This window comes from Microtus pennsylvanicus, chromosome 4, assembly GCF_037038515.1.
Source record: "Microtus pennsylvanicus isolate mMicPen1 chromosome 4, mMicPen1.hap1, whole genome shotgun sequence".
Taxonomy (NCBI): domain Eukaryota; kingdom Metazoa; phylum Chordata; class Mammalia; order Rodentia; family Cricetidae; genus Microtus; species Microtus pennsylvanicus.
The window spans coordinates 29,869,018-29,891,116 of record NC_134582.1 but is presented as its reverse complement, the minus strand read 5'-3'; the positions used below and the strand labels follow the sequence as shown (position 1 = coordinate 29,891,116).

At 45.5% G+C, this 22,099-nt stretch overlaps 1 protein-coding gene across 4 annotated transcripts in view; it reads right to left on the bottom strand.

Moving 5' to 3' along the window:
- Window positions 1–940: 940 nt before the first annotated feature.
- Znf608 (zinc finger protein 608) overlaps window positions 941–22,099 on the bottom strand; it is a 109,835-nt gene continuing 88,676 nt past the window's right edge. For 3 of the 4 annotated variants that reach the window (XM_075968641.1, XM_075968640.1, XM_075968642.1), the window contains exons 4-10: window positions 12,757–12,844; window positions 9,815–12,269; window positions 7,882–8,299; window positions 7,125–7,297; window positions 4,643–4,796; window positions 2,669–2,750; window positions 941–1,956 (exon numbers count right to left, since the gene is read on the bottom strand). In XM_075968641.1, coding sequence (XP_075824756.1) covers window positions 1,950–1,956; window positions 2,669–2,750; window positions 4,643–4,796; window positions 7,125–7,297; window positions 7,882–8,299; window positions 9,815–12,269; window positions 12,757–12,844 — 3,377 coding nt within the window. In that variant the 3' untranslated portion in view covers window positions 941–1,949. Of the gene's footprint in view, window positions 1,957–2,664; window positions 2,751–4,642; window positions 4,797–7,124; window positions 7,298–7,881; window positions 8,300–9,814; window positions 12,270–12,756; window positions 12,845–22,099 lie in introns of those variants that run through there. The other variant, XM_075968643.1, reaches the window with a different exon arrangement.

Sequence of the window (22,099 nt, the reverse complement as noted above, 5' to 3'; positions counted from 1 at the left end):
CAAGCTACAAACGCCCACACATGCTCAGCTTCCTTCACTTTTTTTCATAGCAATTATCAGACAACCTACCATAACCATATATCTTATATTTATATTCCAGAAAATGCAAGCTCTCTGAGCACTGGGATTTTTGTTTTGTTCACTGCAGTCTCTCCCAGCTTAGGATGGTACAGGTGGATCATGAGATGGGAAGCAGAGGCAAGGAGAACAGGTGTAATTTGATATGAAATACCCTTATGTCACTCCAGTGACAACCAGCTGACGTGTTATATGTTCTATCTACTGTCCACATGTCACGAGACTTACATGTTTACTCCAGGCATGGTGTTACATGCCTTTGATATGAGCATCTGAGAGGAGGCAGAGACAGGGCATGCCCTTAATGCCAGTACTTGGGAGGCAGAGGCAGAGGCAGGCAGATGGATCTTTGTGAGTCCAAGGCCCGCGTGGTCTACAGAGTGAGTTCCAGGACAGTCAAGGCTACACAGAGAAACCCTGCCTTGAAAACAAACAACAACAACAACAAAAGAGAGAAAGCAAAAACAAACAAACAAAAAAATAAAAAAAGATTTGTGTGTTTGGCATACTATTATACCTGTGTCTATCAATTTGGGGTGCTATGTGCCCATGCCTAGACCAAATGCCCTGTACTTATGCACATATTCACAGAATTAAACATTGTGTTCAGCTGTTATACCTGTGTATCATGTATGAAGAGTTGGTATCTGTATTGTTGTCTGGGTATCATGTATGAAGAGGTGGTGTCTCTGCACAGTTGCCTTACGCATTCCCAGTCTATATGTTGTTGCTGTGTATTAGGTATGAAGAATTGGTATCTGCACATTGTTGTTTTATATATTCGTAGTATGAAGAGCTTCTTCTCTGAAAGTTAAACTTCCTTCCAGCCAACGAGAAGTAACATCAGACACACAAGAAACCATTATTTTAAAAAAAACAAAACAAAACCTTTTTTAATTCTGATTGCCAAATTATTTAAGGCAGGTATAAAAAAGGAAAGCATTCAATATACATTTTACATAAAATAAACTAGATTACAGCATAAAACAAGTAACCAGGCAATGGCGTTAAAGTCCTTCTTTTCTAAAACTGGATAATTGTAAACATTAAAGAAAAGGAAAAAAAAAAAGGAGCGCAGGGCTATTCAAGTACTAGAGCGATCACAGATGTTTCTGGTAGGTGTGCAGGCTATTGGGTTATCTGCCATTCAAGATTATCAAAAAATGATGCCTTGTTATTCACAGATGCTCATTATTTCCCCATCTTAATTTTTACATTATATATACAACACAGTTTTTGTGGCTCTGGCAACCCCATGCCTTCCAAAAGTATTTATTTCCACAATAAACAAGTACAAACAGTGACTACGGGAACATTTCACACTGATGCGTCTTTAACAGGAGCCACCAATTAGACATCTAAATTGTACCAAGTGTCACCATCACAGTTGGCCTTTCTGGGGGGCTTTATGGGAGAGAGATGAAGGATATGCAAGGTTCAGGCACACTGATACAGAACATTATTTATTTACAGTTTCAAAGGGAAAGAATGTAAGCAGCCTGTTGTGGCTAACACTTTCAACATGACAAATACATTTTTTTAAATTTCCTTTACTGAGTGGTTTGCAACTTGGCAGCAGACCCTGTGTGTGCGAGCCTGGTTACTGTTACAAAAAAGTAAAGAATATATATATATATATGTATATATATATATGTATATATACAGATATGTATACGTATATATATATATAAAACAGAAGTTTAATTACAGCAACATTTGTTACTCTGTGATAAAATCTGTAATTTACAAAATGAAATGACTGGTTTTTGCCTGCCATTAAGGCATTTCAAATTAACACCATGGAACTGATGTCTATATAAAGCGCTTCCCCATGTGATCCAGTCACATGACACCGGACACGGCAGATCCTGTTATTCTCTGTAAAAGAAAAGCACACCTTAGCATCGACTTCTGGAAGAACATTGACGGGGAAAGCCTAAAGACAGCAAGACTAGAAGGCTCCCTTCACAGCTAGTTCTATTTCTTTTGCGGAATTCCCAGGGAAATAAAACACGAAGTAATGCATTCCATCGTGGGAGAGTGTTAATTTTATTCTGGCAATCTTCTTTTGCATTTATTTTTCCTCCTTACGACAGCTTGTAGGGTAACTTAAAACACCAGGGAATAAATATAACCCTCAGCATTATAGGAGCTCATTTCTCCCCTTGCAACTTTATTTTTAACTATAATAAAATGAAGGGATTTGTGTCCTGGTATTTTATCATATAATACTGAGGCTAGAGCCTAGGATCCTGGGCATGCTAGTCAACTGCTACACCACTGAGTTACACCAGCCCCGTGAATACTGTTAACAAGTTGTAGGGATAACCTTTCCTTAAACTAAGGATGTTACTCTCATCTTAATATTAAAAAAATTATCAATCATTTCCTTACTGATGTACATCACATTTATAGAATGAAGCCCGTGGAATCTAAGTCCCATGGGAAGCATACTGCCATAACGTGTTCATTCATTACAATAATATCAAACGCAAAGCATCAAGTGTTTCATCCTCAAAGCCTCTCCCTTCCCTGCAACCCTTATCATGTCTCTGCTGGAACACTAATTTCAGGTGTTGGGAATATTTACCTTCTCTGTGCAGGAAACATTCCTGATGCAGACGCCTGGGCGGCCACCTGCTGAGAGGCAACGAGGGCGGCAGAGGTCAAGCCTAGGGAGGGGGAAGGAAAGGCGGGAAAGGTAAGAAAGAGGGACACAGGCCCAGCGGTGATGGGCACAAAACCAGGAGCAGTGATTTGTCCCTTCCTAAACGTCTATGTGAAACGGTTCACGTGGCTAGGGCAGACTACACACCACTCAGGGCAGCCAATATCTAGGCCTTTCCTGAACACATAGTGGGTTTCTGAATAGCTATTCAGAGGATACAGCCCTTCCACCTCGCTGGCTCTGCGGCTCTGCCTGGCGCTGAGCGGTTCACACAGGTACCAGCTAATGACAAGCAGCAGAAGCCAGTGCAGCAGAGAAACAGCACGCCATTGTGTTTAGAAAACTTTTATAATGGCTTCTATCACTGGAACATTTGCCCCGGTGACTTCAACATGATGGGTCCCAGAAAGTACGTGGGATAAATCAATTCAGAAAGACCTGCACTTTTCTGAGTCTAAATCAACTTAAGAAAAACAGTCTTAATCTCTAAGACAAAGGAAGCAGAGACCTGAATGGCTTCAAATAAAGAAGTATCTAAATCCCACGGAAATAGGCATGGGGGTTGTGCATGCTACTAATTCCCAAGACAGAGGTCAAGGGAGACTCAGACCTTCCTGAACTAATGCAATAAAAAAGAACAAGGGAAATGCTGTACAAGAAAAAAAAAAAACATTCTGAGGAAAACACAGTAAACAAAGCAAACAGGAAGATTTTTTTCTCTGCTTCCATGGTTTTTATCTGGATATGTTTTCTTTATCCAGGGATAATCTGAGACATTACGGCAACATACAGAAACAATGAGATATTTATTCTGCTCACATATACCCATTTACGTTCGTGATTTCATTTTCCTTCCACGTTCTCCTCGCACTTTGGGATTTGGGAGATCTAGCTATTCTGTCTGTCCATCTACCATATCATCTATCTATGTGCATTCTTTCAACAGAAAGTAACAGATGAACACAGAAGCCCAATTCCTTTATACTCCCTAAATTTGGACACATTTTTCAACATCGTCTTGCTAAGTAGTTGCCCTGTGCTATCACTGAATTGCCCCCTACCCTGCAGAGATCCCATGTTGAGGTCCAGATTCCCATTTTCATTGCATTTGGACTCAAGAGCTTATGCAGAAGTAATTAAAATGAGGTCCTAGGGGCCCGCATACTGATCTGATGGGCTTAAGTGTTCTTATAGGAACGGGTTCTAGAAGCCTTGCTTTCCTGTTATGCCCTGTGAAGAAGGAGTAGGAAGCCCCTCCCCCACACTACTAAGAAAGGCCTCACCAGAAATGGTCTAGCACAACCAGCAATAGGCTCTCCAGTATTGTGACCAAAATAGAGACGGCTACCGATGCCTTATGAGGTGACAGATGGGGCAGGTAAGATGTGATCACCTCGTGTGTCGTAAACGTGCTCTCTGTCTTTCTCATGTTTAGTGCAAGTGTCCCATCAGTCAAGGGATGCCTTCTTCGACCAGGTAAGAAGTATTAGTACTGGCCATGCTGGTTACTTGCATGGGAAAAAGAACTGGAGATATCAGAATAAATGACTTCACCAGAGTCACCTATCATGACTCCCTTCTCTCTATAATTTCCCCAAAGAAATTATTTTTGATTTTTTTTTTTAATTTGGGACCCCAGATACTAGCTGGCTGCCACCCTCAGTCGGCAAAATAACATCTCCCAGTAACACTTATTAAGTGGTAGCCACTTCAAGCCTCAATAGAACACAAATGACTTTAGGTGAGTCTCTCAGGAATACTAGGAAATAAGTGTTAGGAATCATCCCCACAGCTAGTGTTAGTCAAAAATTCAGTATTGTCATTTTAAGTTAGTGACAAGAAGTCACAGCAACTGCTTGCCCAATCAGAAGGTCACCAATGTGATGAGCTGCTGACCTTGAAAAGGGTCATATTGACCAGGGATGAGAGGGTAGCCCATGCCAACATGGGTGTGGTGGTGGGTGTGCAGGTGCCGCTGGCCAAAGGGGGAGTGGCGATCCCGGTCCCGCTCTGTCTCCCGTTCCCGCTCGGTAGAAGCTTTCTCCACAGGCTGAAAAGAGAAATAGGGCCTCCTTTAATTCACCGACATACAAACATTAGCAGTACCAAAGCGCCTTTCCTACAGTCATGATACTTCACAGGTCATTGAGTAAATACAGACTCAAAACCCTATACCAATAAAAGACAGCTTCAAAGGACATGAATTTGTCTTAATAGAACTAGGCTCACAACAGAGAGCCTACCAAAGCAAGCTAAACAGCATCAATGATTTCTGCATATAGTTCCTAAAAATGATCTCAAGAGTCACTACTCACAATTGCTGTTTAGACACTCGGTGTCTTTCAGAAACTATTTTTATATATGAATTTTTTAAAAGGAGCTTTTGAGACTACTTTTAAAGGTTTTCTGATTATCCTTTTATTTATGCTTTGTGGAGAGAAATTATCAGTAAATTTTTCAAAAAATATTATAGGTACACTTTAGTTCCACAGCTCTGAAGGCAGAGGCAGGAGGATCCCTGTGAGTTTGAGGGCAGCCTGATCTACAAAGTGGGTTCCAGGACAGGCAGGGCTACACAGAGAAATCCTGTCTCAAAGCAAACAAGCAAACAAACAAACAAAAGCATCCATTGTGTTCCTACAGAAACACACACCCAAAGTCAAATTCACACAATATACAGCACACATATTTTAATCCCTTTATACTTCTCCTTCCTGGCTGGAGTCATGAGCTACATGGCTGTGATGCAGCTAGCCTGCATGAATGTTATGAAGGAAGTTGGCATACTAAAAATATTAAGACTTGTTTTCTTGTCATTATTTCCTCAACGGTACAGTGTAAGAACTCTTACATAGCGCTTTCCTTGTAGTAGATACTTGGAGCTAATCGGGAAATTAAATTGAAAACACAAGGATGAATGTAGGCTTATAGTCAAATACTATGTTTTATAAAGGGGGATGGGGTAGCCCAAGAGGTTCAGGAACTACTCCCCTGCCCTTTCAGGGTGGGCGGACTCGACAGGAAACCACAGTCCTGCCCACATTCCAGATTCTTCATTTCTGAGAAGTCACCCGAAATGGCAGCTCTTCCTCATTGGAGAAAATTAAGGATTGTGTCTCTCACGTACTTCTCCCTTTAGACCCTTACTCCCCTTCCCTGCTCTCGGCTCCCTCACTGGAACAAAGCCTGAGTGTACAGAACGGAGGAATCACAAAACAAGGACCATGCACGGATCACCGTTTTAGCTTCTCTGTAGCGGTTGTATTCAAACTGTAAGCACGATTTTAATTTTAATCGGTCTCTTTATACACAGCGTTTAGGACCAGCAGTTGTCATTTTGCTGTCTCTTTCACAAAGACATTTTTTGGATTGCTTCTGTCGAATGAGAGGGACAGGGCAATGCATCAAGGCCACTGGGCGGGCAGCAGAAGCAGCCTTATTCCCCAGCCAAGTGACTCTGGCTTGCATGAGAGTCCCCGGACTCAAATGAATGTCTGGATAAAATCAGCTGCCATGGTGTGTCATGGACCCTCAGCACTGCTCCCCACGCGCAGAGTTCTGACTATGAATATGGACCATGGGAATACCCAGGTCAACAGAAGGATCTGAAACCTCAGGTTGGCTGACCAGCACAGGGGACAGGGTGACCTTTATCTATGTACATACTTAGACACATGAGGAGCTAGGCAGACTGTCTAGATTGGGTTTCTTTTCCCATCAGCAACTGTCACGTAATTGTGGGCTACATTTGCTACTGTCTTAACAGGAAGCAAGTCTTCTAATTTGAACAAGAAAACTTCCATTTTTGAAAGGTGCTTCTGAGGAAAACATTTGTTTGTTCGTTTTTAATTTGTATCTTTGCTGTTTGTTTTTCAGGCTAGAAATGTCACCTGGGCACATGATAGGTAAGTGCTCTACCACTGACCTACAACCCCCACCCTTAAGAAAACATTTTGTAAAAGCTCAATTTGTCTTATAGGCCAACAGTTGGTGGCCTTTGAGCCACTTCGTCACAAGGACACTATAAAACAGTCCTCCGGCATTTCCATTCCTAATGTTTTAACCACAAACATTTTACACGAGAAGTCACTATAAACTTAAATTTCAACCTTACACACCTCCTCCTGGGTAAGCAGAGAACACCACACTTTTGCAACAGAAAAGCTCCCTGCTCCCACAAAGGCTGCAATGACATTTTCCCCTCCTGTGTGACCACATCTTATATTTCAACATTCCATTCTTTATGTATTGGAATAGAACAGCATCCTGAAATCCCAGCTGGGTTCCTAAACCATTTCTCTTTCATGACTGTTCTGTTGCTTGTCCCCCCTGTCCCCCCCAAACATGGCCTTTTAACTACCAACAAAAGGAGGCTTACAGCAGGGGACTTGCTGCGGTATTGGTTGGCGTGATGTTGGAGCAGGTCCAGGGCTTTGGCTTCACTGGCTGTTTTTGTGTTGATACTGGGGCTGGTATTGACTTTCTCTGCCTCCTCTCTCCCAGACATCTTCCCATAAACAGGATAATGAAATCCTGGAGAGAGATAGGCCCCTGTAGATAAACAGCAAATGACACATCATGTTACAAGCTACATCTTAAAAACAAAACAAAACAAAAAAAACAGTTCAATTACGTGAATTTTGGGTCAGAGTCAGACACCTTAAAATAAAGGGTCACATTAAGAACGGGCTACATCACTGTTTATCTGTGTCTAGGTTCCCCGGTTTTCTTCTCTGGTTAATTCATCCTGATGAACGGAGGATATAAACAGAATTGAGCTTACAGCTACTTCATCCATTTATGTGTCCGCTTAAGTGAAAGAAACAGTAACTATAATGATTATGACAGTAAGTGCTTAGAATATTTCCACAGGCAATAAAGTATCTGTCAGTCTAAACGTCTCCAGTAAGCCATCAGGAACCAGGGAAGCTAGAGCCCGAGGACTCCTGACATTTCACTACAAAATATAAAAATCTCACATTAAATCAGTTTCATCTTGGGGACTTTAAGTAGCATTAAAAAACAAGCAAAACAAATGTCATTCCCGAAAGCCTCTAATTTATCTTCAGTTGTTAATAGCTATCATTTGAACACAGCCTCTTCCCTCCAATGTAGTTAGAACCCACAACACGTACCAGGGTAACTGTGCATTAAGACAGGAGAAACAGCCCGGTATGCAGGGTGGCTGGGGTCGTACATCTGCGGGTAAGGATAAGCATGCAAGTACTGTATGTAGGACTGATGCTGGCTCATGGGTGAGGACACAGCCGCTCTTGTCCCCCGAGAGTCCTTCCAGTTCAGCGGCGTCCTTCGATCATCGCTCTTGAGCTTGCTCTCCTCCCCTGACTGAGAGTCGGGGCGCTTGGCCTCCTTGGGCTCCTCTTTGATGTTCGTTAAAGACACAGGAAGGCCTGGGACACCACTCTCTTTGTTAGGCGTCTTCCTTGGACTGTCCTCTTTCGATTTCTTTTCTCTGTCAAGTTCTTCTGGCTTTTGTTGATCTAGATACTTGGGCTGGTACACATAATGATGCCATGTCCTTGCATCTGGATCCTGGTTTTAAAATAAAGACCTGCCTTAAAATCTCATTGATTAGAAAGCAAACCCATTCATCGACACGACAGCGCTACTTACTATTATTTCACACTGGGTTAACATGCTGTTCCTCCTATTCTGATAAAGTAATAGTGCCTGAGGTAGGCTTCAACATCAATCCTTGTACCACAGGCTAAACCAAATGCTTTGAAAGTTCAGCCAACATCAAGGGGGCACATGGCAGCTGGGCTGAAAAGCTGGAACCTTAAATAATATCCTCAGACGCATTTAATTCAATCTTTGCTTTCCTTTTCCTATCTCACGCAGGTAAAGGGGATTTCAAAAACTATACCTCAAGCTAATAGTAGGAAATGTAAGCAATTGCTACAGCTGTTAACACCAATTAGAAGGAAAAGCAAAAAAACTCTTGGTGTCCTAACACATTTTCTTCACTGACTACAGCTGAGGCTTGTTAAGCTGCCTTGCTTCTCATTAATATGCTAACATTTTAGAACCAAAAATGTCAAGTTAATGGCACGTATTATGACTTATTTATTAGAAGACAAACCCAACGATAAACCCTCCCAGATTGTCTTGTTCTACTGCAACCCTGGGAAACAAGAGCCTGATTTCGAGCTCTGAAGGGCATGGAACTGAAGATCCATACGGCCTTGCTGACTCTGCACGTTCATGGCGTTAAACCCCTGGAGGTTCAAGTCTTGAATGAGAATTTCAAGTTGGTCCTCCGTCCCAGCTCTGGCCGGAAACGTACAGAGCAGTAAGTACTTTTGTTCTGACTCACTAGGGGGCAAGCACAGGGAGGTAAGTTGGGGTGCTGGTCCCGGGGAATACCAGAATTAATGATCACAGGGCAGCAGTGAGTCGGGGAGACTGAGCTGCATATGTATGGTTTCATGGTGACTGCACTTCACGTGTTCTCAGGGTGGCTGGAGGAACGGCTGAGACGCATCACCTGCAGCTCCTGACCCCTTGCAAACCCGCAGCACAAGAGTGTTCTACTTTGGGTTCTAAACAGAACATAAAACAGAAATTCTGGCATCTGAGACCCTTTGCCAGAGACATCTGGTGCCCACAGTTCACTAAGTGGTGAAGCAGGAGCTCAGTGCCCTGGGTTTAGAAATCTTAGAAGGCACTGAGAGAAACTCGGTAAATGAAAAGAACGAGTGCTTTAGTGGAGGGATCTAAAATCTCAGAGTTCGAGAGACGTCAGAGGCCCTTTAGTGAAATGCCTTCACCTTAAGCTCATGAAGAAATTACCTCAGAGTTACAGACTTAGGAAACCCACACAGGGCGCATGCCCAGAGTTCCTCTCCACACTAATTCAGATAAACAGCGGGTCCTGTACATTTTAGAGTTGTACAGGAACTCCCAGGGGCATTATTTCAAGAGAGGAGGAACAAACTCTGATGATCGCTTCCTCCCAATGAAAAATGCCTCGCAAGATCAAGCCCAACATATGTGCACAACTCAGACTGCTTCCCTGTCTGTTGGGGCCACACTCCACAATCTTACTTGTTTAAATCTCGAGGTTGGGTCTACACCTGTCTGCTTCATAGAGTCCATGACAGACTTCATTTCTACAGCCTCCTTAATAAGCTGGTGGTTTTCCATCTGCTTAGCTTTGAAGCTGTCGGCCTGAAGCTGCTGCTGGTGACTGGAGAGAAGCTGTGATTTACCTGTCTCCTCAGTTTTATTAGGCACTGTTGGCCCTAGTTTAGAATGGTTTTTGTTAGGCTCCGGAGTAGAGGGAGCTTTTGAGATTGTGGCCGATGGCATGTTTTTCTGTTTACTGTCTTCCTTGCCCAGTTCTTTCAAGGGGAGCTCAGCCTTTCTTTCACAGTCTCCTCTCCCAGTCTGGGCCATTTTCTGCTCGGCCAGCCTCTGGTCCTCATAGTACTTCTCATACTGCTGTCTGTAGGCGGGGCTGGTGGCCATCAGAGATTTCTGGTCCATATAGAGCCCATAGGCATACTGGCCGTAATAAAGTGATTGAGCCAGGGCAGGGTGTCTTTGTGTGATGACTGACTGGTGCTGAGGCTGTAGGGATGTAGAATTATGGTCCACTTTCTTGGAATCTAACTGCTCTGCCTTGTCTTTCTTCTCGGCATCTTCCTCCGACTCCTTCTTGATCTTCATGCCCTGCGTGTTCCCACCATTCCCAGCTGTGGGGGCACCAACTTGTCCAGGGTGCATGTAACTTGGAGAATAATAAGACTCGTAGCCGTGGTAATAGGGAGAGTGGGACTCTTTCAGCTGAGATGATTGCGCTGAGGTTGAAGGATGCCCTTTCACGACACCGTCTTTATTAGAAATGATATCTGATGGGGAACTGGCCTTTGACCTCATGCCCTCCGACCTGCTGTCAGAACCACCATCATCTGCAGCATCTGATATATCCGAATAGGCTGGGCTGCTGGTCTTGGCCGCTGAACTCTCAGCCCCGTTCTGTGTCAACACATGCAGGGGGACCATGGGTGCCTGCCCGTTCACCAGGGTGCTGCATTCCATCCGGGAGGCACTCCCGATAGAAGGGCTGGGAGCGTTGTCCGTGAATGTGTAAACCTTATCGGCCTCAGCTTTGATGCTGGCCATGCGGCTCTCCTGAGACTCGGACAATCCATTCGCCAGCCCTTCACTCTTACTGAGATGGTCCTTTAAGAAATGCCCCGTCAAATCCTTGCCAGCCACCTTGGCATCTTCCAGCTTCCCCAGCTTAGCATCTATTTTGGGACCCCCAGTCTCTTTTCCTTCTTTGTCCTTTAGCTTCCGCTTCTCCTTTTTCTTTTTGTCTTTGAGCGACACCAGAGCTGGGTTCACGGTGATGGGCTCCCCCATAATTGTGGGCTTTGGTTGAATAGGCTTCAATGGAGGGCTCTTTGGTGTAGCCTGGACCACAGTGGTCGTGAGGGAGGGCAGTCCAGGTATGGTCCCCGTGGTGGTGGATGTGAAGGCAGCGGTGGGGATAGCAATCAGCTGTGGGGGCGTAGGGGCTGGGGCAGGGGCGATGGGCCGGGCACTTTTCAGTTTAGAGAGGTTTTTGTCCACTTTGCAATTGTTTGCTTTTTTGCCCTTTTCTTTGTCCCCCAAACCTTTTTTGTCAATCAGTCCTTCAGCTTCCAGTTTGGGCATTTCGGCAGCTAAGCTGCTGTCTGCTGCTGCGCAGCCGTCCAAGGCGGCTGCCATGTTGGAGATGACTGGAAGGTTGCTCAGTTCACTGTTAAGGCCCTTCTTCTTGCCAGAATTCTTCCCGGTTTTTGAACCTATGACAGAACCGGGGCCATTGCTCATGAGTTCTCTCTTTCCTTTAGGGGTCCCAGGGGGGTTCCCAGTCCCGGGTGATGCAGGTGCCTTCACCTGGTCATATGATGACACACCTGTGCTTGGCTCACTGCACTCGAGGGCCACATTACTCAAGGCTTCCTCACAGTCCGAGATCTTGTCCTCACTATCAGGCTCGAACTCCAGCTTGTTCTCTGGGTCCAGGTGCGCATGTGCCTGGTGGTACCTAAGGCCATTTATGTGCTTGTACTTTTTGTTGCAGTTTGGGTGGGGGCAATCGATTAACACTGGAGAGGAACAGCCTTGGTCCAAAAATGTCGTCTCTGGTTTCCCTTGAGGGGTGGTAGGGGTGCTTCTGGAATTGGTGCGGACCCGTTTCCCGGGTTTACTGTCCTCGGAGCTGGAGTTCAGATCCAGCTCCATCGGGGGCTTGTTCTTCCTTTTGTTGGTGGAGGAAGGGCTGGCTTTGATGTCCTCTGCAGCACAGTTTGGGGGGGTCCTTCGTCCACTGGCGTTGAGGCTGCCACGCCTCCCTTTCCCATTGGCCCCCCCTCTGTTCTTGCTCTGCAGCCCTCTGGACTCCGTGAAGCTGACCTCGGCGCCAGGGGCGGCCGCGGCGGACCTCGCTCTCTTCCCTCTGCCCCGGCCCCCTCGCATCTCCAGGTCACTCGTTGGTGATTCACAAAACCTAGGGAAGCAAGGAATGGAGGTCACAATGAGCATCTCCAAAAGAGCCAGAGGAGATCACAGGGACACAAGCTAGCACAGAGCACAAGCCACCTTGCCATTTCGAGGGCGGGGTGCAGCCAAGGGAAGGACATTCTATTTTTGCACAGGTTCATCGGCTCAAGACCAGGCTACCAAATGCATTATATTCACCCACGGAGAATCAAAGGGGAGCAGCTCAAAGAGCCGGCTTTCAATCAGTTCCAATTCCCATCTTGAAAAAGGAGAAGAAAACAAAGGAGAGAAGGGGGGGGCGGACTGACAAGAAACCCGATGGAAAAGAAAGCTAGCATCTGCACTTTACAGCTCAGGCCTAAAGGGCTCAGTTCTCCTTTGCCTGGTTTCAATTACAGGAAGAGTTTTATATATTATTCATTTCTTTCTATAGCTTCTTTGCAGAAATGGGAAAGGGGAAGCAGCGGAAGGAGCAAGAAAGAAAAGGCACCCACCTAGGAGGGGCCCAGTCGTGCTTGGTGCAGTCTAGCAGGGTCCCCACATACGTCTTGTTCCTCCACGTGACATTGACCACCAGGACACCTGTAGGGGAGAGGGGGTGGTTAAAGGGGAGCACATTTAACACCTATTACTTTATTTCCACTTCGTTTATTGTTATTATTTTTACCAGCAAAGTTCTATTCTCACATGGCTTTCAGAAGCTGCGGTTTGCATCCTTCCCCTTTCTGGTTTCAGTGACCTCAAGTAAAAACCCACAGGAAATTGTGTGTGTGTGTGTGTGTGTGTTCGTGCGTGCGTGCACACGCTCACGAATGTGGTGCAAAGGGGCGAGAGTGTGTGAGGGTGTGATCAAGATATTGCTGACAGAAGGAAATGGTTTTTGCCATGTCCTGCTGTAAAGCGGTGACATTCACCTCTTAATTTTTCTATTATTACACATAATTGCTTTCGTTTGGCAGGCAGCCAACGTAAACCAAGCCGGAGTTACCAGTGCTTAAGCCAGAGGGTGGCTGAGAGGAATCTGGTTTCCAATTCAACACTATAAAACAATGGCAACTTTTTTTTTTATTAAGAAAAGAAAAATCCCACTTGCAGATATGTAAAAATAGGCACGGCGGAAAAGGCAGGGCCTTGGGGCAGCTGTGACTTCTTCTTGACCCTCCCCTCGTTGACTCTGTGAAGCAGCGAGCAGCCCAAAGGGCTCCGAGGCTCTTAAAATAGCTCTCGTAAGAAAATAAGTGTGCACAACACATTCGCTCTTGGGGTTATCGGCAGTCAACTTTGGTAAGCATTTGCCACAGAGGATTAGGAGAGAACGCTCAAAACCGTCACACGTGTTTCCTTCCAGCCACCCTGCTTTCCCTCCGCTGCACTGCAGGCTTCACCTCGGCGCTGTGTCTGTGGGTCACTAAACCTGAGGGCGTGCAGTGTGCCAGACAGCGCTGAGGGACACATAACACCCTGCTTGTTCCTGCGAAGGACAAGTGCCACTTTAAGGGAACACACACACGCACACACACACACGTCCTTAAAGCGCATCTGTAAGGAGGCTGGATTCTGAGACAATTACAAGAGTAAGGTGAATAAATGAAACATTGAAGGGAGCCATTGTTTCTTTCAGTGCCTACCCCTTCCACCCCCAGAGACCCTTTCTCCAAGTCTTTACTGGGCGACTTACTCACCTATACTATCTACCATCTTGGGAACCTCACAAAGCAAGACCTTTGTTGTTGTTGTTGTTACTGGAGAACCCTTAAATAGAAGGTAAAATAATCTAAATGGTTGGGTCTCGAGTACTGGGGAAGGGAGATTTTTCTCTCAAAAGTCTCAAAAAGAGATCTTAAAATTGTTTTTCATATGGTCGGGGCTGCTGCTAGTTACGTGGCGGCTGACTTTACTCACTAGAAATTCCACTGGCAGTAGGCTAGCCGGGGAAGAAAAGCTAAAAAGAATGGCAAGCATCGCCTCAAATCAGGCTTGATTCCTTTTTATTCCCCCATGGAGGAAGGGTGGGGGCGTTTTTAACCGTTGAGTATGAAAAATCCCATTGTGATGAGAATCAATAGCAATTAGGCATTCGGTCAAAAATTGCACAAGATGGAACAATCGGAAAGGATTCTTTATGAGCACATCCCTTCAGGAAAGAGGGGTGGGGCGTGGAGGAGAGGGGCAAACTGGGCTGCCTTTCTCATCATCTGCTCTCTGGGGCACCGTGTGTGGTGTCAGAGACCTCTGCAGCTGCTTAAAATTCTTTAGCGTGTCAGCTATATTTACAGTGCGGGAATGTATCTGTATTGCCAGAAGGTTACTGCATTTTAGCTTCAGAGGCAATAGGCTGAAATCACTGCGTTCCAGAGTCCCTGATGTAGCACAAATGTATAATTAAAATTGCTTGAAAGGAAACATGAAAGAAACAACAAACCTTCCATTCTTGCAGTAATAAAATTAAAAACAGGAAAAGTCTGCACAGACACTTAACATTTGTCTGCAGTGAAAGGCTTTTGTTACTGCTTCTCCCCTAAGGGTTTCGCGTTTCCAGCAAACGCGGGCCGCCCATTGGCCAGTGCCTGCTGCGAACGCTCACGTCTGATTGGCTGGCCCGATGCAGCTGGCCGTAGCACAGGATGACAAGGCAAGGAGAAAGGGCAGGAGGAAGGATGCTCCCAGCTGCGGGAGAGCTGAAGCATCCATCGCCAGAAGCCCCACAAAGGCTGTGGAAGTTGGAAGCAGCCCCACCCCCACGCCGCGATCCCCGCTACAGGGCTGCACACAGCCAACAGGCCAGCCCTCATGGTACCCTGACAGCCAAATCTGTGGCCTCCAGCCAGGCGAGGGTAACTGGGCCAAAAAGAAGGAAGGGACCCAACATAAGCCATAAATCAGTGGTTATCCAGGGCCACAGGTTGAAGCGGTCAGGGAGACAGAAGTGCAGTTGCAACTTCCACGTGAAAAAACAGTTCACATCTGCTACTGCTTAGCAGCCACGTGGGCCACGTTGTTGTCTGTACTGGAAGGAGTAAAATTCTGTAAAGAAAAGCCCACTTTCAACTTCAGGGAACCTAAATAAGTCACCCTAATTTCAAGAAGCACTCTGAATTTAAAACGCTCAAAAGAAATGATCCTCTCCCAGGGTGGTTTTTTGTTTTGTTTTTTGTTTTAATTCATTTTTTAACAGCCCTCTCAAGCAGTGCTAATTAGATGCATGGCCCTGTGGTGGTCCATCTTGTGCAAGCCTCTCCTCGGAGTCATAGCAGTTGAATCTGCTCGGAGGGAGTACAGACACTCAGCTGAGGCTCCAGGTTGGGGGAGAGGTTTGGGACTCTTCCTCCATGAACTGCAATTCATTGTTTTTTGTAGGTGGTCCGCGGCCATTGTGAAGGTCCAAGTAGGCGGTTTAGCTCTGAAACATGGAAATTGCTGGGAGTGGTGGCACTGGCCTTTATTTCCAGCAGAGGCTGGTGATTCTCTGTGAGCTGGAGGCCAGACTGGTCAACAGAGCGAGTTCCAGGCCAGCTAAGGGCTATACAGTGAGACCCTGTCTCGATCAGTACATCAAATCTATAATTTTTTATGATTTTGATGAAATTATAAATTTTAAATGTTTTGTAACACAAGGCTATATGAAGCATAAGTTACAAAAGGCACAGTGAGTGATGTAAATCAGATGAAAGTGCCCAGAAAGTACAGGCTTGAACTTCATAAGCCCAGGCTTAAAGGTACGTTTCTTTCTAAATAAATTAGACAATACACATACTTAGTTCCCTGAAGGTTTGTCTTTTCAAGCACACTTAATTCTTCTGAATCCCTTGCCTGTCTCTCTTTCTCTTCAAGCCCTTTTTATGTTTATAAGAATAAGGATCTCACTGGGATTTTTTTTTTGCCCTTCCCTTTCCACCTATTTGAAAAATTCCTGAGGCATATTCCTGTTAATCCTAAGCAAATGGGGGGACTACAAGGATAGAATGGGAAGCTCAATAGTATGACTTTCTTCTTCATATTGTTGACACTTTATCCCACATACTGGTATACACACACACACACTCACACACAGAGGCTTCATAAAGATTCACGCTCTGTTTCCTCCTCAGACCCATCAAGCATTGGCTGTGTCTATTGGGTCTTTTTTAAGTACTTATTGGTTGCTACTGAATCACACTTTGTTGGAAAATCTGTTCAGCTTCTGTACTTACAGGGTCTACAGTCTTACAGTCGGGGTAGACATGCATCACAATCTAGAAGTCGAAGCATGGCTTTGCATATTACCAGTACTTAAAGAGTGTGCTCTTTACTAGACTAGAACAATCTCACATTAGATGAGAACTTGGGTGTGATGCTCTTGGTTCCTGCTCTACCCTCATGCCCTGCTCAGAAGGACGTCTTAGACCAGCAAGCTCTCATACCAGTAATCCTAAACCTAACCTCCTATCACCGGATCAGTTACTGGAGCCTGATACAGAGGCAATCAGACACATTCATGCCAGGAATCTGGGTTGGCAATGTAGAAACTTGGAAATGATGATACAAAGAGAAGTCTAAAGATCTCTGTGTTAACTAAGAGGACCAGGATGGGCAAGGGCCTCAAAGATGTAATAGCTAAGAGATGAGACAAAGATGCCAAGCGCTAGATCAACACCTCAATACTTGTGTGTGTGCCTTCTTTGGGGGGAGTTAAGTGGGGTGGGACCGGCAAGATGGCAGAGTTCTCCCTCCTGTGGGAACTTGAGTCACCCATGGCTTTCTGCTCACTAGGAATGCTTCCGTGAGAAATTCATACATGTTTGAAGATAAGATGTGTCATATCCTGGTAGGACGCTCCTTTATATTTCCCTCCATTCCTGGGCACCGTGAGCGGGTCTTTTCTAGCACTCCTTTGTGTTTGGTATGGTGTCTGCACACACATCCCTGAGAAGCACTGACCCTCAAGCACAAGATCACTCAACACTTTCGAACCTCCAGGACTCTCATCACAATCAGCGCCTTTTCTCGAGGTCTCACTGCTTCTGTATTTTTTCCGTAAGAGTAATTTCCCACTAGCTTACGGGGTAGCAGACTTTCTCTATGGAGAGATTCTGCTTCTAAGTTACTATTTCTTGTATCTGTGAAACCGCTGCCTCAAGAACTGGGCAAATGCTGATTGCCCAGTGGTTCTGCATCACTCTGCTTATATTACAGTTTAAAGACTGTCTGAGTCTTAAAAGAGCCTCATCCTTGGGAATGGGAGCATCACCAAGATACATCTGGATGGATTTGGTGTGCACTCGGGCAGAAAACACAAACCTCATTCTAATAACACCAAACTGTAACCCGTTTCTGCTGTAAATCCAAGCCCCGCCCCTTCGTGGGCTACACTTTCTTTTATTTTACTTTTCTAGAGAAACACCACGGATAATAGAAAGGCCACTGTTTCAGATCCTGGGTCCCAGTGTGACTACTGCATAGGGCGGGGCTTATCAGCAGTCCTTTGTGTGGAATTCTTCTCCAAACAGTCCCTGGTTTTTTCTGTTGGATGCTATTCTGGTGCTCTTCTCAAAGCTGAAACTGCTCTAGTGGCTCCGGACCGCTTTCCCTTCAACTAGATTCCCTTTCAGGACACAAAGTTTATAATTATTTGAGAAGTTTTTAAGTTTGTCCATAAAATACCTACCAGCCAAAAGAGTAAAATGGCTTTTCTGTTGCCTACACCAAGGATGTATGGTGCACCAGCACAAGAAAAGTCAATGTTGTCACATGACCATGAAACAGTTTTTTTTTTTTTTTTTTAAGGGAGCCCTACTGCTGGGCTGAATGTTTGAAGAGTCACTTTAACCACATCCTGTAATCAAACCATCTGGAACACAGTTCTGCGATTAGTCACCCTGAACATTGGGCTTTATCTGAACAAATAATGTATGGCAATGGAGCTTGCGAGATAGGGCAGGGCTGACAAAAAAAAGTATAATGAAATACTTTATGCCCTAGTATGCCGCCACCCCAGTCGTAAACCCCAGAGACACACTGTTCTGGCGCTAATGCACTACCTTGTGAGAGCTTAACGATTCAAGGACAGAAGGGCCAGCATTTGCTGGTCTCCATGGATCTCTGTTGGCGGCTGGAATATGCTGGCATCACTGTACCTTTGTTAATTATAACCTCTATATGACAGTCCAGCATTCCATTTTGGTGCTATTTCCAGGGCATTAGAAGCAGGGTTCGTTCTTGGCAGAGTAGTTAGGGCTGTTTGCCATGGGTTAAGGCGCATATCTAGATATTTGTTTGAGTTCTTCCAAACGCCACCATATGAGGAGGGGGGGAGGGGAAGAAGGAAGAAGAAGGAGGAGGAGGAGGAAGAAGAAGAAGAAGACCCAATCAATACTGAAAAGCAAAGACTAGATCTTACTCCATTCTACCTTTTGAAAAACAAAGTGGTCCCCCCCACTTTTCAAAATATTTCAACATTTATATACAATCTGTGTAGTTCTTATTTTAATCTGGAAGGACTTCCCTACTACAAATATATCTAATAAGCCTTTAAGAACACATGCATACATGCGCACATGCGCGCACACACACACACAGAAACCTTGTTTTCCTGTGGGCCTTATAGTTTAATATACCTAATAAGTCTTTAAGAATACACGCGCGTGTGCAAACACACACATACACACACACACACACACAGAAACCTTGTTTTCCTGTGGGCCTTATGGTTTAATATACCTAATAAGTCTTTAAGAACACACACACACATACATGCACACACGCACACACATACATGCACACACGCACACACACGTACACAGAAAGACCTTGTTTCCCCGTGGGCCGTATGGTTTAATACACAAAAGAACACAGAGCCGCTTCCATCACTGTCACCTCCCAGCTGCCTTTGTTCTGGGGCCTGATGAGCTGTATTGATTTGGGAAAATCATTGAGCTTCTTGGAAAACTCGACTCTCACTTATTCACTGCCATCTATTTCTTTCTCATGAAGACAGGTGGTCAATATCCAGCTGGCTGGTCAGCTGAAGGAAGCTCTGGCTGGTTTTCTTTTCCTGGCTTCCCTAGTAACGACATCCTCTCTCGTGTCTATGAATTACAGCGGCCTGTTAAGAAGTCTACTGGTGGAGAACAGGGAGCAGAAATGCGGCTTTCCCCAGCCATCACCAGAAACACTAAAAGGCTGCCCTACGCAGTTGCCGCACTGGCTGCCGGTGAAGATGGGGATAGACTGTCCTCTGGCCGAAAATCACCCATGCAGAAGTATGAATGAACATCACAGCAGCCTAAGATCACACCGTCTAGGAAACAGCAGGCCAACGCTGGGTGTGGTGGCACACAGCTGCGACCCCAGTACTCAGGAGAGACTAGCGGAGAATCAAGACTTCGAGACCAGGCCAAAAGACATCGTGTGTGCAAGGCCAGTCTGTGACACAAGAGAGTGTCTGAGAACAAAATCATTTCATTACTGGTCGTTACAAATAAATTCCTGTTGATTGCAGAAAGAGATGTTTCTTTTCAGCAGTCAGGACCTATGCTGTGCAAGCAAGTTTCCTACTTACGAAATGCCATAGGTTTTTTAATATGCCTCAAATGTAATGAAAACCATCATGAAAGAAAATGCCACGTGGAGATCTTTGGGGAAAAAATACGTTTAAAGCACACTCAGTAACAAAAGCATTTGCTTTCATGGTAGGCAGGCAGACGTCCCAAAGCAGTACGAACGGCTTTACAGTATGTTCTTCCTCTACACAGCAGCATGCACAGCACCACAATTACCCTTATTGCTAGCAAGTTCCTCTAACAGCTTCTGCCACGCTGTCCAGAGTCCCAGCTGGGGACAAGCTGTAAAGCAAGTCTGAGGTGATAGTGCCAGAACAGGGAAGAGGACATCTCTTGAGGGAGTTTCTACAGGACAGCAAGCCAGAGACACTTCACTGGGCACCATGCCAATCCTGCAGGCCACTTCCCACCAAGGCTCAGTCAACACAGCGTGGTAAGGAAAGGACAAAGAGACACAGGGGACATGAGGGTTGAGGGAGTCTTCCGAGATAAATATTTGGAGTCATCTAAATGCAGGAACAGAACGAGCAAATGCCACGCTATGCCTACAGTGTCTCTCTCCATTTGTGTAAAGAGGCTTCATTTCTGGCTTTTGAGTGAGCTTTCCAGTAAGTGCTGCCCCGAAGGCTTCACACAATGGAGCCCAGTGGCACTCTGACTTCCGATGCCTGGATCTGCACTTGGACCTTCCAGGCACCCTCTGGTTTATGTGAAACCTGAGTTTCCTTGATGACCTTTATGGAGCCTAACCGCTAGGGAAGGAGAATGGCTTCTCACCTTCTCACCCCTCCCCCACGGGAAGGCAGAACCCCCACCCAGACCTTGATTAGTTCATTAAGGAGATATTTTTCTTCCTTTAAATAAAAGCATTCAAGAGCATGGGAAAGGTATTTTATAAATGTTTGTCGAATCGGGCAAACTGTACTATTCCCTCCTAAGAGCCACTCCCTTTGTAAAGAGTGGTATTTCAGGACGCGGTTCTGTTCAAGCGGCCCTGGGTATACAGCACAGGCCCTGGTCTCCCCAGCGAGATGGACAGAGCCTCCCCTCTGCCACTGTCAGAGCCACTGCAGTTGGACAACTGGAAGGATGCAGCCTGTCAATCACTACTCCCATAGATATCGTCAATTCATTTGACCCTTTTGCATCAACAGCTCCTCCTTACCCAAGCTCTCCATGTCATCATGGCTTCTGCTGGGAAACAGGCAGAGCTAAGAATAGCCAATGATGATGGAAACAGTTACTCAAGGCAAAAAAGGCCCCCTCCGGGTCAGTCCCCATTAAAGGAGAGTCCTCATGGCTCAAAACAGGAGAGTGCACAGTACTGTGAATATGGGGTCACGTGACAGACAGCTTTCCCATGGGGGGGGGATCAGGTACTGGGGAGGGGGAGGCTGCAAGGAAAGACAAAGTAATTCTAAAGAACAGAGGAAGCTAGAGGTTAGAAGGAAAACTTCATCCTCAGGGCCTTAGGGAAGATGGGGTGGGGGAGAGGGAGGAGGAGGGGAGAGACAAGGAAGAAGGAAGTGGTCCTCTAGACACCCATTCTCTCGCCTTAATCAGGACCAGATTAGGTCCTGGTAATTTGCAGACTTCCAGGTCTAAACACTATTAAATTGCTTGTCAAAATATGTGTATCACCATTCAACATTATGGGACCGGGTTTTAAAGAGAATTTTTCCCAGCCACGGTCCTGAGTTATAAGGAAACAGTGGGAACCAATTGACAATTATGCTCCACATCAAAAGGCTGCTACTGATCCGTATATCTCGCTGGGACTGAAGAGCTGGGCTTCCTATAAATTAGGATGCTTTATTTAAAGTCAGAGCGCTTATTTGCTTTTGTGCCAGCTCTGGGCCCTTTTCATCTGTAGCTCGCCAGGCCCAGGAGAGCAGATTCCTGCAGCCCTGCTGCCCACCAGCTGTGTCCTCTGTAAATCATAAAGCCTCTGAAGGAGCCGTGCTTTACAAAGGCCAACAACATTTGCTGGAGATGATCACTCAGCTATTATTCCACTCGCCGAAATTTAAAATAGCAATTTACAACAGCAGCTCAGACTGGGAACTGCTGCTCTGAACTGCGGGGTGTGTGTGTGTGTGTGTGTGTGTGTGTGTGTGTGTGTGTGTGAGAGAGAGAGAGAGAGAGAGAGAGAGAGAGAGAGAGAGAGAGAGAGAGAGCAAGCACAAGGCATACAAAGAGGTAACTGTTACACAACAGAAAATGCCACCATCTTGGCCAATCTAGAATGGAAGCAAAGGGCCGGATAACAGAATATTGGACTCAGCACCCCCTTGAAGGA